The sequence below is a fragment of the Oryza glaberrima genome, chromosome 1 (assembly GCF_000147395.1).
Source record: "Oryza glaberrima chromosome 1, OglaRS2, whole genome shotgun sequence".
NCBI lineage: Eukaryota > Viridiplantae > Streptophyta > Magnoliopsida > Poales > Poaceae > Oryza > Oryza glaberrima.
Window position 1 is genome coordinate 30,873,699 of NC_068326.1, and position 20,639 is coordinate 30,894,337.

General features: G+C 47.9%; 2 protein-coding genes and 1 long non-coding RNA gene across 5 annotated transcripts; 2 read left to right on the top strand and 1 right to left on the bottom strand.

Moving 5' to 3' along the window:
- The first annotated feature begins 1,442 nt into the window (after positions 1-1,442).
- LOC127782182 (subtilisin-like protease SBT3.10) lies at positions 1,443-5,073 on the top strand. Its single transcript, XM_052309260.1, has 10 exons — positions 1,443-1,688; positions 1,763-1,854; positions 2,026-2,123; positions 2,301-2,456; positions 2,552-3,171; positions 3,264-3,337; positions 3,445-3,696; positions 3,790-3,907; positions 4,002-4,173; positions 4,263-5,073. Exons 1-10 carry the CDS (start codon positions 1,599-1,601, stop codon positions 4,802-4,804), a joined length of 2,214 nt encoding a protein of 737 aa, XP_052165220.1. The 5' UTR covers positions 1,443-1,598; the 3' UTR covers positions 4,805-5,073.
- Positions 3,086-4,657, bottom strand: LOC127782189 (uncharacterized). 3 transcript variants are annotated; one of them, XR_008019143.1, is made up of 5 exons: positions 4,574-4,657; positions 4,238-4,449; positions 3,795-4,132; positions 3,428-3,706; positions 3,086-3,335 (listed from the first exon to the last, which is right to left on the bottom strand). It is a non-coding gene; the product is annotated as an uncharacterized LOC127782189 (long non-coding RNA). The 3 variants fall into 3 exon arrangements; XR_008019142.1 differs by having other exon boundaries at positions 4,238-4,469; positions 4,574-4,654; XR_008019141.1 differs by having other exon boundaries at positions 4,238-4,480; positions 4,574-4,640.
- A 2,576-nt stretch (positions 5,074-7,649) lies between the features above and the next one.
- Positions 7,650-9,126, top strand: LOC127782149 (protein LURP-one-related 12-like). Its single transcript, XM_052309227.1, has one exon. It carries the CDS (start codon positions 7,749-7,751, stop codon positions 8,220-8,222), a length of 474 nt encoding a protein of 157 aa, XP_052165187.1. The 5' UTR covers positions 7,650-7,748; the 3' UTR covers positions 8,223-9,126.
- Positions 9,127-20,639: the final 11,513 nt, after the last annotated feature.

Here is a 20,639-nt window from a genome sequence, read left to right on the forward strand (position 1 = left end):
GCGGCATCTCGGCGACGGCGAACTCCTCCGCCGTGTTCCGAATCTCGCCAAAGCTTGTGGGGTGGTTTGACCCCCACTATACGCCGTCGCCGTGCTGTCCGCCGTCGCCGCTCCGTCCATCGCCCGCCGTCGCCGCCGCCGTTCCGGACGCCGCTCTCACATGAAGAGAAAGAGGGACAGATAGAGAAGGGAGGAGAGGGAGAAGGAAGAAGGGATAAGGGAGGATGATACGTGGGACCAATGGATCCCACAATTTTTTTTTGTGAATGACAAATGGGTCCGCATATACTTTTTTATTTTAATTCCACATCAGCGCCACGTCAATGCCACGTGGTACAAAGACTAGGTCAACACTGCCACGTGTGCGCCACGTCAGCGAAACCACCCTCCAAAACCACCGAGGGAGTCAAATTGCACCGGTTTTGTAAGTTCGGGGGTCAAGATTTCTGGTATTGCGGTTGAGGGATATGATTTAGATTCGGCGGTCAGTTGAGGGAGTCAAAGTGATCTTATTCCATATTCTTATATGCGATCCAATTTTATTGGTGGGCTTGAGAACAAATAGCTTTCCGATGGAAGCGACAACTGAAGGAAACTCGATGATCTACTTGTTCCACTAACTGAATCGGACAAATTTTAATAAGTGACGTTAACTTCTGCATTAGAGAGAGAGAGAGAGAGAGAGAGAGAGAGGAAGAGTGCACTTGGGTTGGCACTTGGCAGTGGACTTTCAAAACACACACGCGCATGCTTTTCACCTATCTGCGTCGCGCTTTCACCTTGGATGAGTTAATTTACATGGCTTATAAGGCTCGATGCTCCGATTAGTCAAACGCGGTTGCAACCTAGTAGTATATGTCGTGGCATGATCTGTTTCATATTGTTATGTCAAAGATGTCATTTCGCAAGCAGATGGAAGCACGGATTGGTTTAAAACGCTGAACCGTTTAGATTCTAAATTGTGTTCACGGAAATGCATTGCAGCCTTAACAGGTGTACTCCCTCCGTCTCATAAAAAACCAATATAGTACAGGATACGACACATCCTAATACTATAAATTTGAACATATAGTACTAGGTTGAGTTTTTTTTTTTTACGGAGGGAGTATTTAGGTAGCTTGTTTTTTCTTTTTTTTTAAGAAACATAGTACTACTACAAACAAACGTGCACACTCACTATGTCTGAAAGACTGGCACTTCATATCTTGAGATATGTTTACCACTCAAAAAAAAATTAATCATAAATACGAGCAACTATGGTGTCAATCTAAAACTTAAATTCGGATGGACAAATTCCACCACAAGAAATTTAACCAATTGAACTACGCGCACTTCACGAACATAGGTCTTACAAGTTCGTATAAGATGTGTGCTCTGTAAAAAAGTTCGTATAAGATGTGAAAGGAAGATTGTGAGTTAGGAAATTGAAAAGAAAAGGGGCGCTTCCTTAGTTGATTTTGAGTTAGGAAATTGCAAAGGAAAGGGGCGCTTGAGAAAAACTAACTTCGTTGACCTGAAGAATATGACCCCATCAAATTCAGACATCTCACACCTATAAATTGGCCTTCTTTCGCTCTACAATTACACAACGAAGAAAAATGGAATTCCACTATTGTCAGCAACGTTTGGCTTCAGTGCTGCTACTTTGCTTTTGGATGCTGTTCATCAGAGCGCACGGATCGCGCAAGGTTAGCATGCCTCCTTCACGATTTGCTTTTCAAGAGATTGGACTAAGAAATGTTCTAAACACCCTCTGCTATAGCTCTACATAACGTATCTAGGTGACAGAAAGCATGCACACACAGACGATGTTGTTGCTTCCCACCATGATACACTCTCAAGCGTTCTTGGAAGGTGATCTCTGTCACTGTCAGTTAGTTTGATGACTTTGATCACATGATATTTTGTATACTTTCACCTTTATGGTTTTGTATCAAAGGTTCTTTGATGAAACATCTGAACTTTGAAATTCAAGAGCTTAACCAACCATTTCTTGCTAACCAATTAACCATGTTGAACTTTCAGTAAAGAGGAATCCTTATCTTCCATCATCTATAACTACAAGCATGGATTCTCAGGATTTGCTGCAATGCTAACAGAAGAGCAAGCAGAACAACTTGCAGGTCAGATGATCCTACCAATAAACTGATATACCCATTCCGAAAAGAGGATGATACATCGATTCACTTGGCTAGAATACCGATCATCTATACTTCTCACATTCTGATTCTAATCGAGCAGTATGATTATCCCGATAAACTCACCATGTGCGGTTTGCTTAATGCGTCTGATATCTCCAGAGTTACCAGAAGTAATCAGTGTGCAGAGAAGCAGGAGGTACAAGACAACGACCACACGGAGCTGGGATTTCCTGGGGCTGAACTACCAAAACCCCAGTGAATTACTCCGAAGGAGCAACTACGGAGAAGACATAATCATCGGGGTTGTTGACACCGGTTAGTCTAGAGCGCACGTTCAAATGTTTTTGGTGGCGCCATTTCTGCCGCAATCCCATTATAATGCAGCCGGTCTGGTGGTGCACTTGCCACAGGGATATGGCCGGAGTCGAGAAGCTTCAGCGACGAAGGGTACGGGCCGGTGCCGGCACGGTGGAAGGGCGTGTGTCAGGTCGGAGAAGGATGGGGCAGCAACAACTGCAGCCGCAAGATCATCGGCGCGCGGTTCTACCACGCCGGGGTGGACGAGGACGACCTCAAGATCGACTACCTCTCGCCCCGCGACGTGAACGGCCACGGCACGCACACGGCGTCCACCGCGGCGGGCTCCGTCGTGGAGGCGGTCAGCTTCCACGGGCTGGCCGCGGGCACCGCCCGCGGCGGCGCGCCCTGGGCGCGCATCGCGGTGTACAAGTCCGTCTGGGGCAGGGGCGGCGCCGGGTCAGGGAACTCCGCCACCGTGCTGGCCGCCATCGATGACGCGATCCACGACGGCGTGGACGTGCTGTCGCTGTCCCTGGGTACCCTGGAGAACTCGTTCGGCGCGCTGCACGCCGTCCAGAAGGGGATCACCGTTGTGTACGCAGCCACGAACTTTGGGCCTGCGCCGCAGGTAGTCAGGAACACTGCTCCTTGGGTCATCACCGTCGCAGCAAGCAAGATTGACCGGTCGTTCCCGACCGTGATCACTCTGGGGGACAAGCGCCAGATTGTGGTACGAGGCACAAACGTGATCCATTAATCACCACACGATGTGTGCTCATTGGTCAACGGCTTATCTTGTCCAAAAATCTGGCTATTTTGCAGGGACAGTCCATGTACTACTACGAAGGGAATAACTCATCAGGCAGCAGCTTCAGACTTCTAGCATATGGAGGCCTGTATGGCAAAAAAGAAAAAAAGCTTCGCCAATGTTTTTCTGCTTAATTTCTATCAATAAATCAGGGAATATGAAGCTAATGGGTTGTTACCGTTTTCTTGTGGATAGATGCACCAAGGATGATCTGAACGGCACGGATGTGAAGGGGAGAATTGTGCTGTGCATCTCCATCGAGATATCACCACTTGTACTTTTTCCACTAGCATTGAAAACCGTCCTGGGTGCTGGGGCTTCTGGCCTAATCTTTGCTCAGTACACGACTGATCTCCTGGGCATCACAACGGCCTGCAACGGCACTGCCTGTGTTCTCGTGGACCTTGAAAGTGCAAATCTGATCGGCTCGTACATCAGCGAAGCAAGGTAGAACAAACTGCAAAGATACACAATGATTACAATCTTATGTAATGAGTTCTAACACTTCCTAGAACAAAATTTATGATCGTTTTTAAGCAGCTCACCAATGGCAAAGATCGAACCGGCACGCACTATCACAGGAGAAGGAGTATTGGCGCCAAAAGTAGCAGCATTCTCCTCGAGAGGTCCATCGGTTGATTACCCTGATATTATCAAGGTACGTAACTCCAACTTAGGAGAAAAACTTAGCCTCCGGTAGAAAGCCACGGTGTTTCCTCATCTTACCAATGGTCTTGTTGCTTCTATCACAGCCTGACATAGCTGCACCAGGATCCAACATTTTAGCAGCCATGAAAGATCACTACCAACTTGGCACAGGAACATCAATGGCAACGCCACATGTAGCAGGTGTTGTCGCGCTGCTGAAAGCCCTCCATCCAGACTGGTCCCCAGCGGCAATAAAATCGGCCATTGTCACCACGGGTAACCATGCTAGTGGAAATTTAAAGTGTGGCTTGTAAATGTGATTTTCTGCATTTTTTCTTACCTCTGTTTCATTTTGTATATCAAAGCATCTGTAACTGACGAACGAGGCATGCCAATACTGGCAGAAGGAGTGCCTCGGAAGATTGCTGATCCATTTGACTATGGAGGTGGAAACATTAACCCAAACAGGGCAGCTGATCCTGGCCTCATTTATGACATCGATCCAAGCGATTATAACAAGTTTTTTGGGTGCATCATCAAGACATCTGTCAGCTGTAATGCAACAATGCTACCTGGGTATCACCTGAATCTACCATCAATCGCTCTTCCTGATCTCAGGAATCCAACCACAGTATCTAGAACAGTGACAAATGTAGGCGAGGTTAATGCAATTTACCACGCTGAAATCCAGAGCCCGCCTGGAGTTAAAATGGTTGTTGAGCCATCTGTTCTTGTCTTTGATGCTGCAAACAAAGTTCATACCTTCAAGGTTAGTTTTTCACCTCTATGGAAATTGCAAGGGGACTATACATTTGGCAGCCTTACTTGGCACAATGAAAAGAAGTCGGTGAGAATTCCAATAGCAGTCCGGGTTACCATTCAAGATTTCTATGCAGATGTTGCATAACCTGGGTCCAGGGTGAAACATGCAGGAAATAACACAGCGCTCATAGAAACAATAGAGTCTACAGGAGATACCAATTTCCACAGAACTACAGAAGTATTGGTTTTATGTATTTCTTTATTACCAGAATACAAAAATGTTCAGGTCTATGTTATGCCAACTTTTGAAATATCATGTACCTCCCCCTCCCACCTAATGCAGCATGACAATGACTACAGATAGTTTCAGTTTTGGTTTCACAATGCTTACATGCAATACACCTATTCCCTCCGTCCCACAAAAAACCAACCTAGTACCGGATGTGACATATTCTAGTACTACAAATCTAGACATACATATGTCCAGATTCATCGTACTAGAATATGTTACATCTGGTCCTAGATTCGTTTTTTATGGGATGGAGGGAGTACACGATAGAGATGTGACAACAAGAAGATACTCCAACACATTTTGCAAGCTTATTTGCAATCAAAAGTCAAAGTCCCATAGATGATTTTACTTGATGGAAATTCCAGCTGTTTGACCAGTAAGCTGTAAAAAGAAGGGAATACGACACAAATCGTGTATTGTTTAAAGTTTTATAGCTTGACTTCACCTATCAGATACATATTAACGTTTCAGTTTTTTATCACATCAACAAGTTGCAACCGCAAGAGTGCACATATTACTTATCATCAAAGCACACGACTATTTCTAGGACCAAAAACTACAACACAGTCTTCTTCCTATCCCATTCATGTTAAATGTTAAGATATTGTATCCAAAGCATTAGCAATTTAGTCATCTTACAAAAGTCAATGCCATCATATCTAAGAAAATTCAACTTGACTAGTATAACGTAGCCAAGATGGCCTCATAGTATGATGTACTTTGATAAGGGAAAGAAAAGGTCTATGCGCAAAAGGAACATAACAGAAGAAGATAATGGAAATACTAATCCCCAAATGGTTACACCTTTACACTGATGAAACATATGACCTGTGAACGAAGGATAGTATTGCCTGTTAAAACTGAGATGATTAAAAAAAATACTGGAGATGGGCTATTTGCGCATTGTAATACAGTGATCTGAGTTATTGTCTCTGTAGCTTGGAACTGAAATGAAAAAAAAAAAAAGAAGTCGTACATATTTAACCTGATATTTACTACATTTTTGGTTTTGGGTACTGTTCTATCTCAAACAATAACATTTTAAAAGGAACCCGATAGGGGCCTGGTGGAACGTAAGCCTAAAACACATCAAAATTCCAGCAGTAATACACAGGATATGGACAGGCAAATAGAATTTATGATTTCAGCAAAAAATGCAAGTTATCCCACAGGAACTGTTTTTTTTTTCCATTTGCATGCTATGCTTCTGTCATTTCTCAAGCTGCCGAAGAGAAACTTGCCTCTATAATTTGTACTGTACAATAGCCTTTCACTCTTCCTATAAACAATGGCCTTTCACTCTTCCTAACCAGCTTATCAGCTTGTCACGCAAACCTGCCTTATTATCCAATTAAAGTGTGCGAAAAGTCACTGCAGGATTGTTCGGTTAATCTTTATCTTTATCTTTACCTATTATAAAAGTTTAAGATGTTTTTGCCATGCAATTTCGTACGTCGTCGCTTGTCCGATTCCCTGTGCCCGATTCCTCCCAGATCGCCCGTATCAAAAAATTCATAAGGGTTCCGTTTCTGTTGTTTGAGTCCGAGTCCGTCTAAAAAAATCCCCGTGCTAAATACCCAAATCAATCAACCAACCAAAAACAGCACAAATACCAAATTTAATCTAGAATTTGATCCGAAGAAACCTAATCCCCCAATCCGATCCATCTGAGCCAACATAATACATAAACAATAGAAAATGAATCACAAATATACTTAATCACGAAATCACAAATCCAAAATCATGAAAAAAAAATTAAATAAGAGAAACTAAATCACCGACGCCGCCACTGCTCATGGGAGCCAAGGACGCCGCTGCCTTGAGGCCGTGGTAGCTTGGTGGCCGCGCCGCCGTGCGCCGGCGAGGAGGGTGCCGTCGCCGGCCGAGAAGACGCCACCCACCGGGGAAAGGGCACCACAGGCCGGGGGGGGGGGGGCGGTGTGAGGGCACCACAGCTGAGATGCCGGCTGCCAAGAGAAGCGGCGTCGCCGGTGGGGGGAGGAGGAGGGGAAGCGGTGCCGCCAGTTGGGGGAGAGGGAGTGGCAGCGGCGGAGAGGGCGAGCTGGCTGAGGGGTTGGGGAAGCGGTATCGCCGGCGGGGGAGGAGGGGGAGCGGCGCCGCGCCGCTGGTCGGGGCGAGGGAGGGGCAGCGGCGTAGAGGGACGGAGGGCGCCGCTGGTTGGGGGAGAAGGAATCGCAGCGGAGGACAGAAGGAGACGGAGATTTTTACCTGTGTGCCATTAAAAAGATGACTCCTGTCTCTGTGCCACTAAAAAGTTCGAGCCTCCCTCTATGCCATCGTCAAACTTTATCACCCCCTCCACACCATTCCGTTCGCTTTTAGTCCTAACGGTGTCGAACAGCGCAGCCAAATGACTTTGTTACCCTTAGGGTTGAGAGAGAAGAGAGAGAGAGGGATAGCCGGGACGGAGGGCGCCACCGACGAAGAGCGTCGGACGGCGGCGGCGGCGGCCGCGGCCTCCTCAGCGGCCCCCATGGCGGCGAGGAGCTGACGCATCCCCGACGACGACCCCCCTACTCGCCGGCCTCGCCGCGCCACCCCGCCCATCGTCGCCTCGGCTGCCGGCCTCTCCGGCGGAGCTGAGGAGCGCGAGCTCGCCGGCGGGGGCGCGGCGGGCGTGGTCCGGCATCACCTGCATCGCCGGCGGCGGTGGCAGGGTCGCCGGCGTGGAGCTCGCCAGATTCCGGCGGGCATGGCGAGGGTGCGGCGTCACCTACATCGACGGCGGCGGTGGCAGGGGTGAGCACGGCGATGCACATCGCCGCCTGCGAGGGGCATGCCGCCGGCCACCGCCGCTCCCGATTTCTCCCCCGGCGACGGCTGCGCGGCCTACGACCACCGCACCGGTGGCCTCGCCTTCCGCGCTGACACCTACGGCCACGGCCGCGGCCACGGAGGGAAAGCTGCCTCCGACGGTGAGCTCGCGCTCCTCGGCCCCGCCGGAGAGGCGCTTATCACCGTGCGCCACCACCGCCCGTCCTTGCACCAACGCTGGGAGGGCTACCTCGGCGCCCGCACCGACGGCGAGAAGCCTATCTTCTCTGCTCGCCGCTCCTCCATCCTCGGCGGGGGTGCGTCCGGCGCTGTTGTTGAGCTCCTCGCCCCGCTCCTCGCCTCGCTCCCCGCCTCCTTCTCTTCTACCCACGCTGCTGCCGCGGAGCTCCTTCGGGTTGATGGCGCGCCGTGCCCGCCACCGGCTGCTGGCCACCGCTGCTCACGAGAGAGAGAGGAAGAGGGAAAGAGGGGATAGAGGGAGGTGAGAGTATGACAGGTGGGGCCCGTGACTGAAAGGGCAGAAACGACATTTTTTCTATCCGGGCCCACATGTCAGAGCTGTCAAACGGTTTGACCCTAACAGAATAGCAACGGAATGGTGTGGAGGGCACGATAAAGTTCGACGATAGCATAGGGGGAGACTTAAACTTTTTAGTGGCATAGAGGTAGGGTTATTTTTTTTAATGGCAAACATGTAAAAAGCTCAAGGAGATGAGGTGGGCAGGCGGAGGAGCGAAGACCGATTTGAAAAAAAAAGAAAGGAAAGAGATAAGGTCAGGCGAAGAATCGAGACGCGTGTGAACCGTGTAACTGTAGTCTTTTACTCTCATCCGAAAGACTTGATTCATCTAAGCGACGCATGTCCTGCACCACGAATCTCAGCAAAGCTTCTCTATGCCGAGCTTGGGCTGGACTGCCCACGCGGCATCAAGCTAGCTCGTGCTGCCGTTCTACTGCTAGAAAGATACTCTGTATCTCATGATTTGGAAGAAGCTGCGTGTACCTGCGTTATCAATTCGAATCGCTTCTAGACCTGCAATGCAAAGAGTTGCCTCGATGGTGAAGTTATTCAATGGTTAGATTTTGTTTGCCGTTGAGTTTAGTTTGTAGAGTGAATTTCATTGATAATCTTTGCTTGGCCGGACTTGTACATTGAAGTTGTAACTTTTTCTCTATATCTGATCGAGATTACGTTCGAGTGTGACACGAAGTCCGTATGTTTGGTTAATGTGGAATATGCTGTTTTGAAGAAAAAGGAAAAGGTATGAATTACTCATGAATTATTGCGGTCGTCCAAATTACCCCTCTGAACCACAAAACCATACATTACTCAACCTCAACTATGTAAACCAGACGAATTACCCCCTCGACCTAATCCGTGGTAGTTTTGGTCTACGTGGCGTACGCGTAGCAGTCCAGTCAATATTCTATTTATTAAAAATGTGGGACCCACCTGTCATATCCTCTTCCACTATTCCTCTCTCTCTTCTTTCTCTCTCACGCGCACATTAGTAGGCGGGGGTAGCGGCGGAGGCACGCACGCACGCCGACGGGGGCCGGAGGCGGCGGCTTGGCCGAGACGCACATGGCAGCGAGGACGGCGGCACGCACGCAAACAGGGGCCGGAGGCGGCGAGGACGGCGGCATGCACGGCGCTGCGGCGCGCACGGCGGCACGCACGTGGCCGCAGGCTCATGGCCTCGACCTCTCTCTGCCCCGCGCGCTCGTCCTCATCGACGAGCCGCCACATCCACGCAGAGTTCCGCATCATCGTCAGCGTTTCCAGCGGGCCCAACTCGAGGTGGTGGCTCGTCGATCCCGCGTGCAGGAGCTCGAGCTTGCTCGGCGGCTCGTCGATCCCGCGGCGGAACTCGAGGAGGGGCGGTCGTCATCGCCGTTTCCGCGCCCCGTGCCGCCGCATGCCGTCATCGCTCGCGCCGCGCACCGTCGCGTCGCCTGTCGTCACTCACGCCGCGTGCCATCGCCATCTCCCATCAAACCCCGCCCGCGCCGCGCGCCGTCACCCGTCGCTGTGATCGTCTCGAGCCCCGTCTGCGTGCTCGCATGCTGCCGCCGTCGCGTCGCCTCCTCGCGCCCCGCCCCGCCCCGCTGTGTGTGCCGCCGTCCTCGCTGCTGCCTCCGGCCCTCGTCCGCGTGCATGCGCGCCGCTGTCGCCGCCCCCGCCTGCTGCCGTGCGCGTGAGAGAGAGAGAGAGGGGGGAAGAGTGAGACAGGGAGTGAGAGAGATAAGAGAGAGGAATAGTGGAAGAGGATATAATAGGTGGGTTCTACATTTTTTTATAAATAGAATACTGACTAGACTGCCACGCATACGCCACGTAGACCAAAACCACTGCGGATTGGGTCGAGGGGGTAATTTGTCCGGTTTGCATAGTTAGGGGTGAAGAATATCTGGTTTTGTGCTTTAGGGGGTAATTCAGACGACCGCGATCTTTCGGTGGGGGTACCTTCTATCTAGACATTGACAAAAAATTGTGTTCATGCACAATATGAAGAATATTCTCTTAAAGCGCTTGGATGATGAAAGTATCATAATTTTAGTTTTCCGTAGCAATGCACAGATATTTTTTCTAGTCCAAAAATAAAGAAGGGGTTGAAGGGGAGTGCAAGGGATTAATTCCGCATCTCAACAGATGTGAAATTAATCCCCTCCAAATCCCTTCAATCACATAGAGATTAACCTGACAAACCCTTAATCTATGTGAGAATACTCCAGGCAGTCCATAATCCAGCAGTACTCACCAGGACCAAAAATCGGCATCAATCCACCGCTCCCTCGCTCCCTGCCTTCAACGCCTAAGGAGAGCCATATGAGCACCATGCAGTGAAGATCAAAACTGCTGTCCAGATTACGGTTCAGAACTTCTACGGCGATGTAGCCTAGCACCGTGAAAATTGCAAAATCAAGGGAGACAATTCCAAGAGAGAGAAACGATCTGAACACCGTGTGCTTGTACCTGTAAGAGAGAAGTAATAGTCGTTTGGTGTTTGCGATGCCGTTACCTTTCATTGCTCGTCGTCAATCGGGACGGCCGTGGAGGGAGACGAGACCGGCAAGGAGGGACGAACTCGTGGGTTGTCCCTCCGGCGGGCGACGCCTTGGTGCGGAGTAGCGCCTAGCGGCGCTGGGCCAGCTGGCTCGGACGCTGGGAACTAGGGGTGGCATTTGCCGGCGGCCGCCCGCCGATGAAGACCGGAGGCGACGAGGAAGGCTGTGGCCGGAGTGGGCTCGCCAGATGGCCTAAGCTGATTGCGATGGACACGGGCTGGCCTCTTTATGGCGCGCCAAATGGGCCAGTTTTGTGCGTAGACATGAAATCTGGGTGAATTGAGGCTTCCGTTCCGTGGCCAATCCTGGGCCTCTACTTCGTGGATTTGCTTGCCGTTAGGCCTATGAATAATTGCGCTGTGTTAATTGGAAAAAGTACACTGAAGGTCCCTCAACTTGTCATCGGATACAAAAACGTCCTCGAACTGCAAAACCAGATACGTGAGGTCCCTTAACTATACAAAACCGTTCACCCGAGTTTCTTAGGTGGTTTTGACCCCGGTTTTATCCTATGTGGCTGTTGAGTCAGCGTGGGACCCACGTGAGCCCCACATGTCAGGAAGCCACGTCATCACCTTCCCTCTTTCTCCTCTTCTCTCTTTCTAGGCGGCTTCTCGCGAGGCAAAGCGGCGGTGCAGAGGTCGGCAGGCGAGACGGGAGAGAGGAGGGCGACGGCGGCGCGATGGCGGCCGGTGCCCGGGGGGACAAGGGTAGGGCGGCTACGGCGGTAGCCAGGGGGAGCGCGAAGAGGACGGGGCGATGCCGCGCTGTCGCCCACACCTGCCGTCCCTCGTGCTCATCGTGCTCCCACCCCGGCATGCCGCGCTCCACGTTGTACTCCGTCACGACACCGTCGTATTCGCCGCACCCCACGTGCGCCACCGCCCCGGTCGCCACCGCACGCTGCTCAGCTTGGCCGGGACGCAGATGCAGCCGGCGGGGCTAGACGGCTCGGCGACCCTGTAAATCCGGATCTTCCGAGCGATGCCGCCGATGGCGAGGTGGTGTGTAGGATCGAGATGTCGACTAGAGGGGGGTGAATAGGCGATTTAAAATTAAATAACACCTAATCAAAACTAACATAAGTTGCTAGGCTTGGTGAGGGTCAACTCTAACTAAGCAACTAAGTTATGTTTTGCAAAACTAGGGTGATAGTGGCTCAATTATATCTCTAGGAAAGTAAATCACACTCCTATGTCAATGTTTAGCAATCCTAGGGTGATATGATCTCAAGTATGTCTCTAGAAATGTAAATTGCACAAATGTAAATGCGACAATCAAATGAGACAATGAGACAAGAGATTTTTCACCGAGGTTTGAAAACTCGCCGGTTTCCTACTCCCCCTTGAGGCGAGCCCAACTCCACCGCTCAACCACGAAGCCACCGCACGCCCCCTTCGTCAAGGGGTGGGCAAGGCGGGAGCCAGCCCACGGAGAGGACTACCCAAGCATCGATCACTCGGGGTAGTTCTTCCTTCACTCCGAAGGTGGTGAAATCCAAACCACTCACAAACCGGCGCTGGGCCTCCTCCACAATCTTCTCGGAGAGGTCACCGGGCAACTCCTCCACAAGCCGTTTAGGAGGCGGCAACCTCCAAGAGTAACAAGCAATAACCCGGCGTGGAGATGATCAATCAAGTGCCACACTAGCTCTACAAATAGAAGCAATGCACTTGACTCTTGGCTAGAACAACCTCAACCACTACAATGGATAAACACTAAGCTTAAGTGAGTGTGAGAGAGGTGCAAGGGGTGTATGTAATTGAATTGGGTGCCAAGAGAGCCCCCTTGCTGCTGGTGGGGGAGTATTTATACTCCCACCCACCAAAACTAGCCGTTGGGGGCGAAATCCCCCAACTCTGTGCTCTGCCGGTCTGACCGGAGGTATGTGGCTGGTCAGACCGTGCTACTCTGCAACGGCTAGAAAACTAGCTGTTGTAGCCCTATCAAAGGGCCCCATCAGCCTGGCCGGTCAGACCGGCATTGAGTGGACGGTCAGACCGGCCTCGGCTCGGTCAGACCGCCATCGGCTCGGTCTGACCGAATATGGCTCCGTCGGCTCTGTATCGGCCATCCCGAGCAGCACCATCCCGGCCTCCAGGGGGCCGGTCTGACCGCGCATGTGCCGCCGGTCAGACCGGCCTTATGCGCAGGTCAGACCGCCGTTGAGGCGTCGGTCAGACCGGCCAGGGCACGCCGGTCAGACTGCCACTATGTGGCCGGTCTGACCGCCCCTGGTCAGGCCAAAATGCAAGGTGATTTTTGTGTGTGTGAAGAAAATGTGAGCACAAGTGAAAATGCAATGACCTAATGTGGCAATTTAATCATCTCTTTGCTAGGTCATTACCACCCTTGATAGTACGGCAAAAACTAACAAATAAACTAGTAAATTTGATCGCCCTACACCTCGATCAATTCTAAATTAAAGCGCTAGTTTTACCGTCTCCTTTCCCTTTGCTTTGCACCGTCAATTTTAATCCATCGATAATCATCCATGCGCACATATGACATGGACCTAACTTAAAATGTATAGCTCAAAGACAACGGTTAGTCCACAATTAGCGCTTGTCATTAATTACCAAAATTAACACCGGGGGCTTAGATGCTTCAATCTCTCCCTTTTTGGTAATTGATGACAAACACCACAAATATATATAATCAAACATAGAGCACATGGACATATATTGCATTGACAAGCAAAAGCTCCCCCTAAACATATGCATAACAATCACAAATAGCAAATATGTAGCCAATGCACAATTCAATTTCACATATCAACATAGCACAACACATAGACAAATTATAATATGATCTTCACATATGAATCAACCGAATGCATAAGATGGTCACAAGTATATCAATGTCACACCAACCATCCATCATAGCACAAGTTTACATTAAAACCACATAAAGGGCTCACAAATAAATATAGGCTATTACAAGACCACGAAGGGTCCAAATGACATAGAAATCAACAAAACAAAAAGGAACACACAATATAGAGTAATAGCCCATACCCACACATAATATAGCCCAAACCTCCTTAACCTATTAGATATGAGGTGACTAACCTCACTACCACTAGTCCCAACCCACAAGACATAGAAACACACTTTTCTCCCCCTTTTGGCATCAAGTATCAAAAAGGTCTTCATTCTTGTGGTGGAGAAGGAGGACGCGCCGAAGTGGAAGGATGATGAGCATCACGACGACGATGATACACAAATGCTTGGGTACTCTCCAAAGTTTGGACTCGAGAATCCAATACACCCACCCTAGTATGCAATCTTCCCACCGAAGTATTCAAGTTGCCAACATCGGTGCGCAAGCCCCGAACATCCTCATGCAGTGCTTCATGCCCGGTGGATAAGCGTTGAATGCTTTCACTTAGGGTATTAATAGCCTCAAGTACTGGGTTGAAGTATTCATTGGGTTGCATTCCAAAGTAGGCATATTGTGGATGGAAAAAAGCACTTGGATCATACCATGAGGAGGAGGAGGGGCTGCACTTGAGTTTGCACCTTGATCAAAAGTTGGTTGGCGCACACGAGGAGCTCTAGGAGTGGAGAGTTGGAGACGAGGCTTGTACTCCTTATGTTCTTTTAAATTGTGACCAATTTGTCCCAACTTGCTTTGAATCAACCTCATTATGTAGGGAGCATAATAGATTTCTTGTCCAATAGTCCCCTTTGAGATGGCAATCTCCTTTATCATAAGGTTGATAACATCAAACCGACGACCATCCATAATGGCATCAATGACATGCCAAGCAACTCCGCGTATGTCATCATTGTTGCCGCATCTTGGGAGGATGGTGGTCCTTACTATACGGTTGATCACACTTGGGAGAGCCCTCAAACCCGCCACCTTTCCATATCTGTGCCTTCCCCCTTCTTCATAAAACTGAGAAAAGTGATCAATGGGGAAGGGGTTGTGGGTGTGCTCATCATGAAGGTCATCCCCGTTGTTGAAGCGAATGTGCAAGAGCTCCTTGAATTCACGGCGGTTGATAGAGCATCGAAGGGTCCCCGACATCCACTTCATTGCATCACAATCGCTGGACACCCATACGGTGGCATAGAATTGCCGGATGAGATCTTCATCAAAAGGTTGCTTCATAGTGACAATTCTATCAATCCCAACGGTCCGGAACATCTCTTGCAAATCTTCAAACTCCGGTGTCTCACCAATGTGCCTCCAAGAAATCCACTTGTGTTAGGCGAAGGCTTTGTTGGCATACACTTGTTCATACACGGACTTTTGGAACCGTGTATGAAATCTTGGATCATTACAATCGTTAGGCCTCCAGAATTGATCATGATGACAGAGGATAGTGTATTGTTGAGCATTCCTCAAATTAAGCACAAATTGGATGGTGGAATCGAGAGGACTCCCATCATCACTTGCCTCATCATCTTCACCATTGCCACTCCCATTGTCATCACCATCATCACTTGCCTCCATCTCATCACCCTCAACATTTTCCATATTGTCATCATCACTTTGAACATACTCATCTCCGCTTGATTCCTCATTCTCACTGACGGGATTGGGCGTGGGCTCACGACGACCATGGCGAGTGCGGGGAGGCATAGCTGAAAAACAAGGAGCAAAGGATGGATAAGCAACAATTTTAGAAGCCATATAGTGAAGAGGGAGGAATGGGGGTGCTGCCAGTCAGGGGCAGTCAGACCGGGGGCCAGGGCCGGTCAGACCCCAATCACGTCGGTCAGACCGACGGCCCCTGGCCGGTCAGACCGCCTGCCCTAGGCCGGTCAGACCGCCGCTTTGGTGCCGGTCAGACTGCCTGCCGGTCAGACCGCCACTGACAGGAGCACAACCAAATCCTTCCACAATCACACAAAAGAGTCTAAAATATTGCTAGAACGATATTGCACAAGTTTGGAACTTGAACATCAAAGGGTATGGCCTATTTCATCAAGATTGGAATAATGGGGGAAACTACCCTTAACCCTAGAGATTGAAATAGACTGATTTGAGAGCAATGCACAAGAGGGAGAGTGATTTACCGGTTGAAGAGTTGAATCACACCAAGAAACTACCCTCTATTGGTGCAAATCGAAGAACACCTCTTCCTTCACCTTGGGTTCCATGCCATGGATCACAAACTCAATAAAAACTCAAATCAATCCATGGAATAGAGAGAGGAAGCGGAGGAGAATCACTTACGATGTAACCAGAGAGAAATCCGCGGTCAAACCGAGAGGATTTGGTGGAGGGAAGTGGCTAGGTTTTGGGAGAGGGGAGAGGAGAGAGGAGAAGAAATTTCGAGTTGGAGAAGAAGAAGGATGAATGGGAGGAGATGGAGTCGGGTAGGGGAAGAAGAAAGAAGAAAAGGGAAGATTCCCGGGCCCACCATCCCCGGCCGGTCAGATCGGCTATACTCGGCTGGTCAGACCGCCGGGGTGCGGCCGGTCAGACCGGGCCCTAGTGGCCGGTCAGACCGCCGCCACCAAGCCGGTCAGACCGCGCATATAGCGCCGGTCAGACCGCCTGGCCCCCAGCCGACTGTGCACAGCCCTTGCACAGTTCGGCTATCCCCACACAATAAAATTCAACAAAAATTTGATTTTTGGAGCAATTTTGAAATGTGTGAGTTGAAATATTGCCAACCATTCGTAATATTTGAAATTTATGAAGATTTGCAACAAAACTCACTTGAGTGCTATGAGGTGACCATTTATGGTCTATAGGGGTTTTTGGGCGAATTTGATTTTCAAACAACTTTTGAAATATTTGGTTTTTAAATATGATTTGAATACCAAAAACATTTCAAATCTTCTTCACTACCAACTTTGTTTTGAAACTTTTCTCAAATTCCTTCTCAATCTCATTTTGGGGTTTAATCTCATTTTGGCCAAAAACAAGATTCTAGATTCTTCAAAAGAGGGCCAAAATGACATTTTCATTCAAAAATCATTTTTCTTGCAAAGTGAGAGTTGGAAAACATATAGGGAACCTTTTGAAACATTTTCCAAGAGATAGTTTTCAAATTACATTGATTTTGCAAAAATTTTGACTTATGTTGACTTGGGCATTTTGAAAATACTACTAGCACCACTAGTTGATTTGCTCACATATAAAAGGAAGTAGAGTACATGCAAGAGTGCAAAACTCCCCCTTAATGTGACATGCTCCATTTTCGCAATGTAGAACCAAATGGCAATAAATCCAAAGCATAAGAGCAAATAGGAGCAAATATACAATATGCGAAGGAAGCAACCATGGTGTTTCATCTCAAGCCACATTAGAGAACTCTATGACATTTAACTCATTACTCAACTTGTAAAAGCGGGTTTCATCAAGAGGCTTGGTAAAGATGTCGGCTAGTTGGTCCTCGGTTCTTATGTGGCTAATGACTATGTCAGACTTGGCAACATGGTCTCGTAGGAAGTGATGGCGAATGTCAATATGTTTGGTTCTAGAATGTTGGACCGGGTTATTGGCTATTTTTATGGCACTATCATTGTCACATAGGAGTGGGGTTTTGGGGAAGGATATGCCATAGTCCAACAAGGTTTGTTTCATCCAAAGCAATTGGGCACAACAACTACCCGCCGAAACATATTCCGCCTCGGCGATAGAGAGGGCTACGGAGTTTTGTTTCTTGGATGACCATGACACAAGGGATCTACCAAGCATTTGGCAACTACCGGATGTGCTCTTTCTATCCACTTTGCAACCGGCATAATCCGAGTCAGAATAGCCAACAAGCTTAAATTTAGCACATTTTTGGTACCACAAGCCAATAGTAGAGGAATGTTTTAAATATCTTAGAATCCTCTTCACGGCCACTAAGTGACACTCCTTAGGAGTGGCTTGAAACCGTGCACACATGCAAACACTAAACATGATATCCGGCCTAGATGCGGTAAGGTAAAGCAAGCTACCAATCATGAAACGATAAAGCTTTAAATCTACCTGTTTATCTCCCTCATCAAGGTCGAGATGCCCGTTGGTTGCCATAGGTGTCTTGATGGGCTTCGCATCCTCCAAGCCAAACCTCTTGAGTAGATCCTTGATGTACTTGGTTTGACTCACGAACGTCCCATCCTTGAGTTGCTTGATTTGAAGTCCAAGGAAGAAGCTCAACTCTCCAATCATAGACATTTCAAATTTCCTAGACATCATATCACCAAATTCCTTGCAAAATACCTCATTAGTAGAACCGAATATGATGTCATCAACATAAATTTGACACACAAAGAAATCATCACCAATGATTTTTGTGAAATGGGTGGTGTCAACTTTTCCAATTTTAAAATCCTTTGACAAAAGAAAATCTCTCAATCTTTCATACCAAGCCCTAGGAGCTTGTTTTAAACCATAAAGAGCTTTTGAGAGTTTGTAAACATGGTTAGGATTTTTAGGATCTTCAAAACCGGGAGGTTGTTCAACAAAGACAAGTTCGGCAATTTCACCATTTAGAAAAGCACTTTTCACATCCATCTGAAATAGTTTTATATCAAAGCATGATGCAAATGCAAGAAGGATGCGAATAGCCTCAAGTCTTGCCACGGGGGCAAAAGTTTCACCAAAGTCTAAATCTTCAACTTGTGTGAAACTTTGCGCCACCAATCTTGCCTTGTTTCTCACCACCAACCCGTTCTCATCTTGTTTGTTCCTAAAGACCCACTTTGTCCCTATGACATTGTGGTCTCTAGGTCTTTCAACCAAAGTCCACACCTTGTTTCTTGCAAAGTTGTTGAGCTCTTCATGCATAGCATTCATCCAATCCGGATCACAAAGAGCTTCATCTATATGTTTTGGCCCAAGACAAGAAACAAACAAGTAATGTTCACAAATCGAAGCGACACGAGATTGAGTTTGAACACCCTTACTAATGTCATCCAACACTTGGTCAATTGGGTGATCCTTGGAAAGAGCGGTATGTATCCTTGGTGGCATAGGTGGATCTTGTGCCTTCTCCTCCTCCACTTCAACTTGAGCTTGACTTGGCGTAGCGGAAGTAGATGGCTCATCTTGAGTGGAGGTGGATGGCTTGTCTTCCACTTCAATAGACTTGACATCTCCAATTGACATATTCTTCATAGCTCTCATCAAGCCTTCATCACCTACATCATCCAAATTCTCGTGCCCCTCTTGGGAGCCATTAGTCTCATCAAATTGAACATCGGCGGTTTCTTCCACAATACCTTTGTTCTTGTTGTAGACCCGGTATGCCTTGCTATTTGAGGCATAACCTAGAAGAAACCCTTCTTCACACCGACTTTCAAATTTGGTTAGTCTAACACCCTTTCGGTAAATATAACACTTGCAACCAAAAACTCGAAAATAGGCAACATTAGGCTTCCTCCCAACAATTAGCTCATAGGAAGTCTTTTTCAAGAGACGATGCAAATAAAGCCTATTGGTAGCATGGCAAGCGGTGTTTATGGCTTCCGCCCAAAAGGAATCGGAAACACCATATTCATCAAGCATAGTCCTTGCCATCTCAATCAATGTACGATTTTTCCTCTCCACTACACCATTTTGTTGAGGTGAGTAGGTAGCGGAAAGTTCGTGTTTAATACCAAGATCATCACAATAGTCCTCGATATTGGTATTCTTAAACTCGGAACCATTGTCACTTCTAATTTTCACAAGAGTGCAATTAAATTCATTTTGGGCCCTTTTTGCAAACTTTTTGAAAAGCTCGGCAACAATAGACTTATCATGCAAAAAGAACACTCAAGTATAGCGAGAATAATCATCAACAATCACAAGACAATGACTATTACCAACAATGCTCTTATAGGTTGTTGGGCCAAACAAATCCATATGCAATAGCTCCAATGGTCTAGATGTGGACATGATACTCTTAGTAGGATGAGAACATGCAACTTGCTTGCCAGCTTGACAAGCACTACAAAGCTTATCTTTCTCAAACTTCACATCTTTCAAGCCCACAACTAGATCACGTTTTGAAAGTTTGCTCAATTGATTCATGCCAACATGGGCTAGCCTCCTATGCCAAAGCCAACCCAATGAAGTTTTTGCAACTAAACAAGTTTTCAAATTTGCTTCACTAGAATTGAAATCAACCAAATAGAGATTTCCATATCTAAAACCTTTGAACACACAAGACTTGTCAAGAAGGCTAGAAACAATAACCTCTTGCGGGAAGAAAGCACATGACAAGCCAAGATCACAAATTTGAGCAACCGAAAGCAAATTGAAATTTAGAGATTTAACAAGAGAGACATTATCAATTGACAAATCATTGGAGATAGCAATTTTACCTAACCCAATTACCTTTCCTTTGCTATTGTCTCCAAATGTCACTTTCTCTTGTTCATTCCCTCCTACTTCAAATGTGGTGAACATAGCCCTATCACCGGTCATGTGTTGAGTGCATCCACTATCAAGCACCCAATGGCTCCCACCGGTGCGGTAGTTCACCTACAAAAGAAGATTAAGCTCTTTTAGGTACCCAAACTTGTTTGGGTCCTTGGAGGTTAGAGATCAAAGATTTGGGCACCCAAATGGCATTCTTTTTACCACTAAGTATAGGGGAACCCACATATCTAGCAACAATACTACCATCATGAGCCTTCCTAAGCATATAATAAGAATCAAGCACGCATGTCTTAGGAGGCTTACCACCGGGGCAATCACTCACCAAATGCCCAACCTCACGACACTTGGAGCAATACTTACCATTGCTCTTGACAAAACGAGTGGCACGGTGAGAAGGTTTCTTACCCTTCTTTGGAATGAATCCAAGTCCCTCCTTGTTAAGGATGCACTGTTGCTCATTCAAAATCTTGTCAAGAGTGTTCTTACCCTTGAAGCATCTCTC

Coding starts and splice junctions, on each gene's coding strand:
- LOC127782182 (XM_052309260.1), top strand. CDS start 1,599: ATGGAATTCCACTATTGTCAGCAACGTTTGGCTTCAGTGCTGCTACTT. Junction 3,697..3,789: donor TCGTACATCAGCGAAGCAAG/GTAGAACAAACT, acceptor GTTTTTAAGCAG/CTCACCAATGGCAAAGATCG. Junction 4,174..4,262: donor ATCGGCCATTGTCACCACGG/GTAACCATGCTA, acceptor TGTATATCAAAG/CATCTGTAACTGACGAACGA.
- LOC127782149 (XM_052309227.1), top strand. CDS start 7,749: ATGCCGCCGGCCACCGCCGCTCCCGATTTCTCCCCCGGCGACGGCTGC.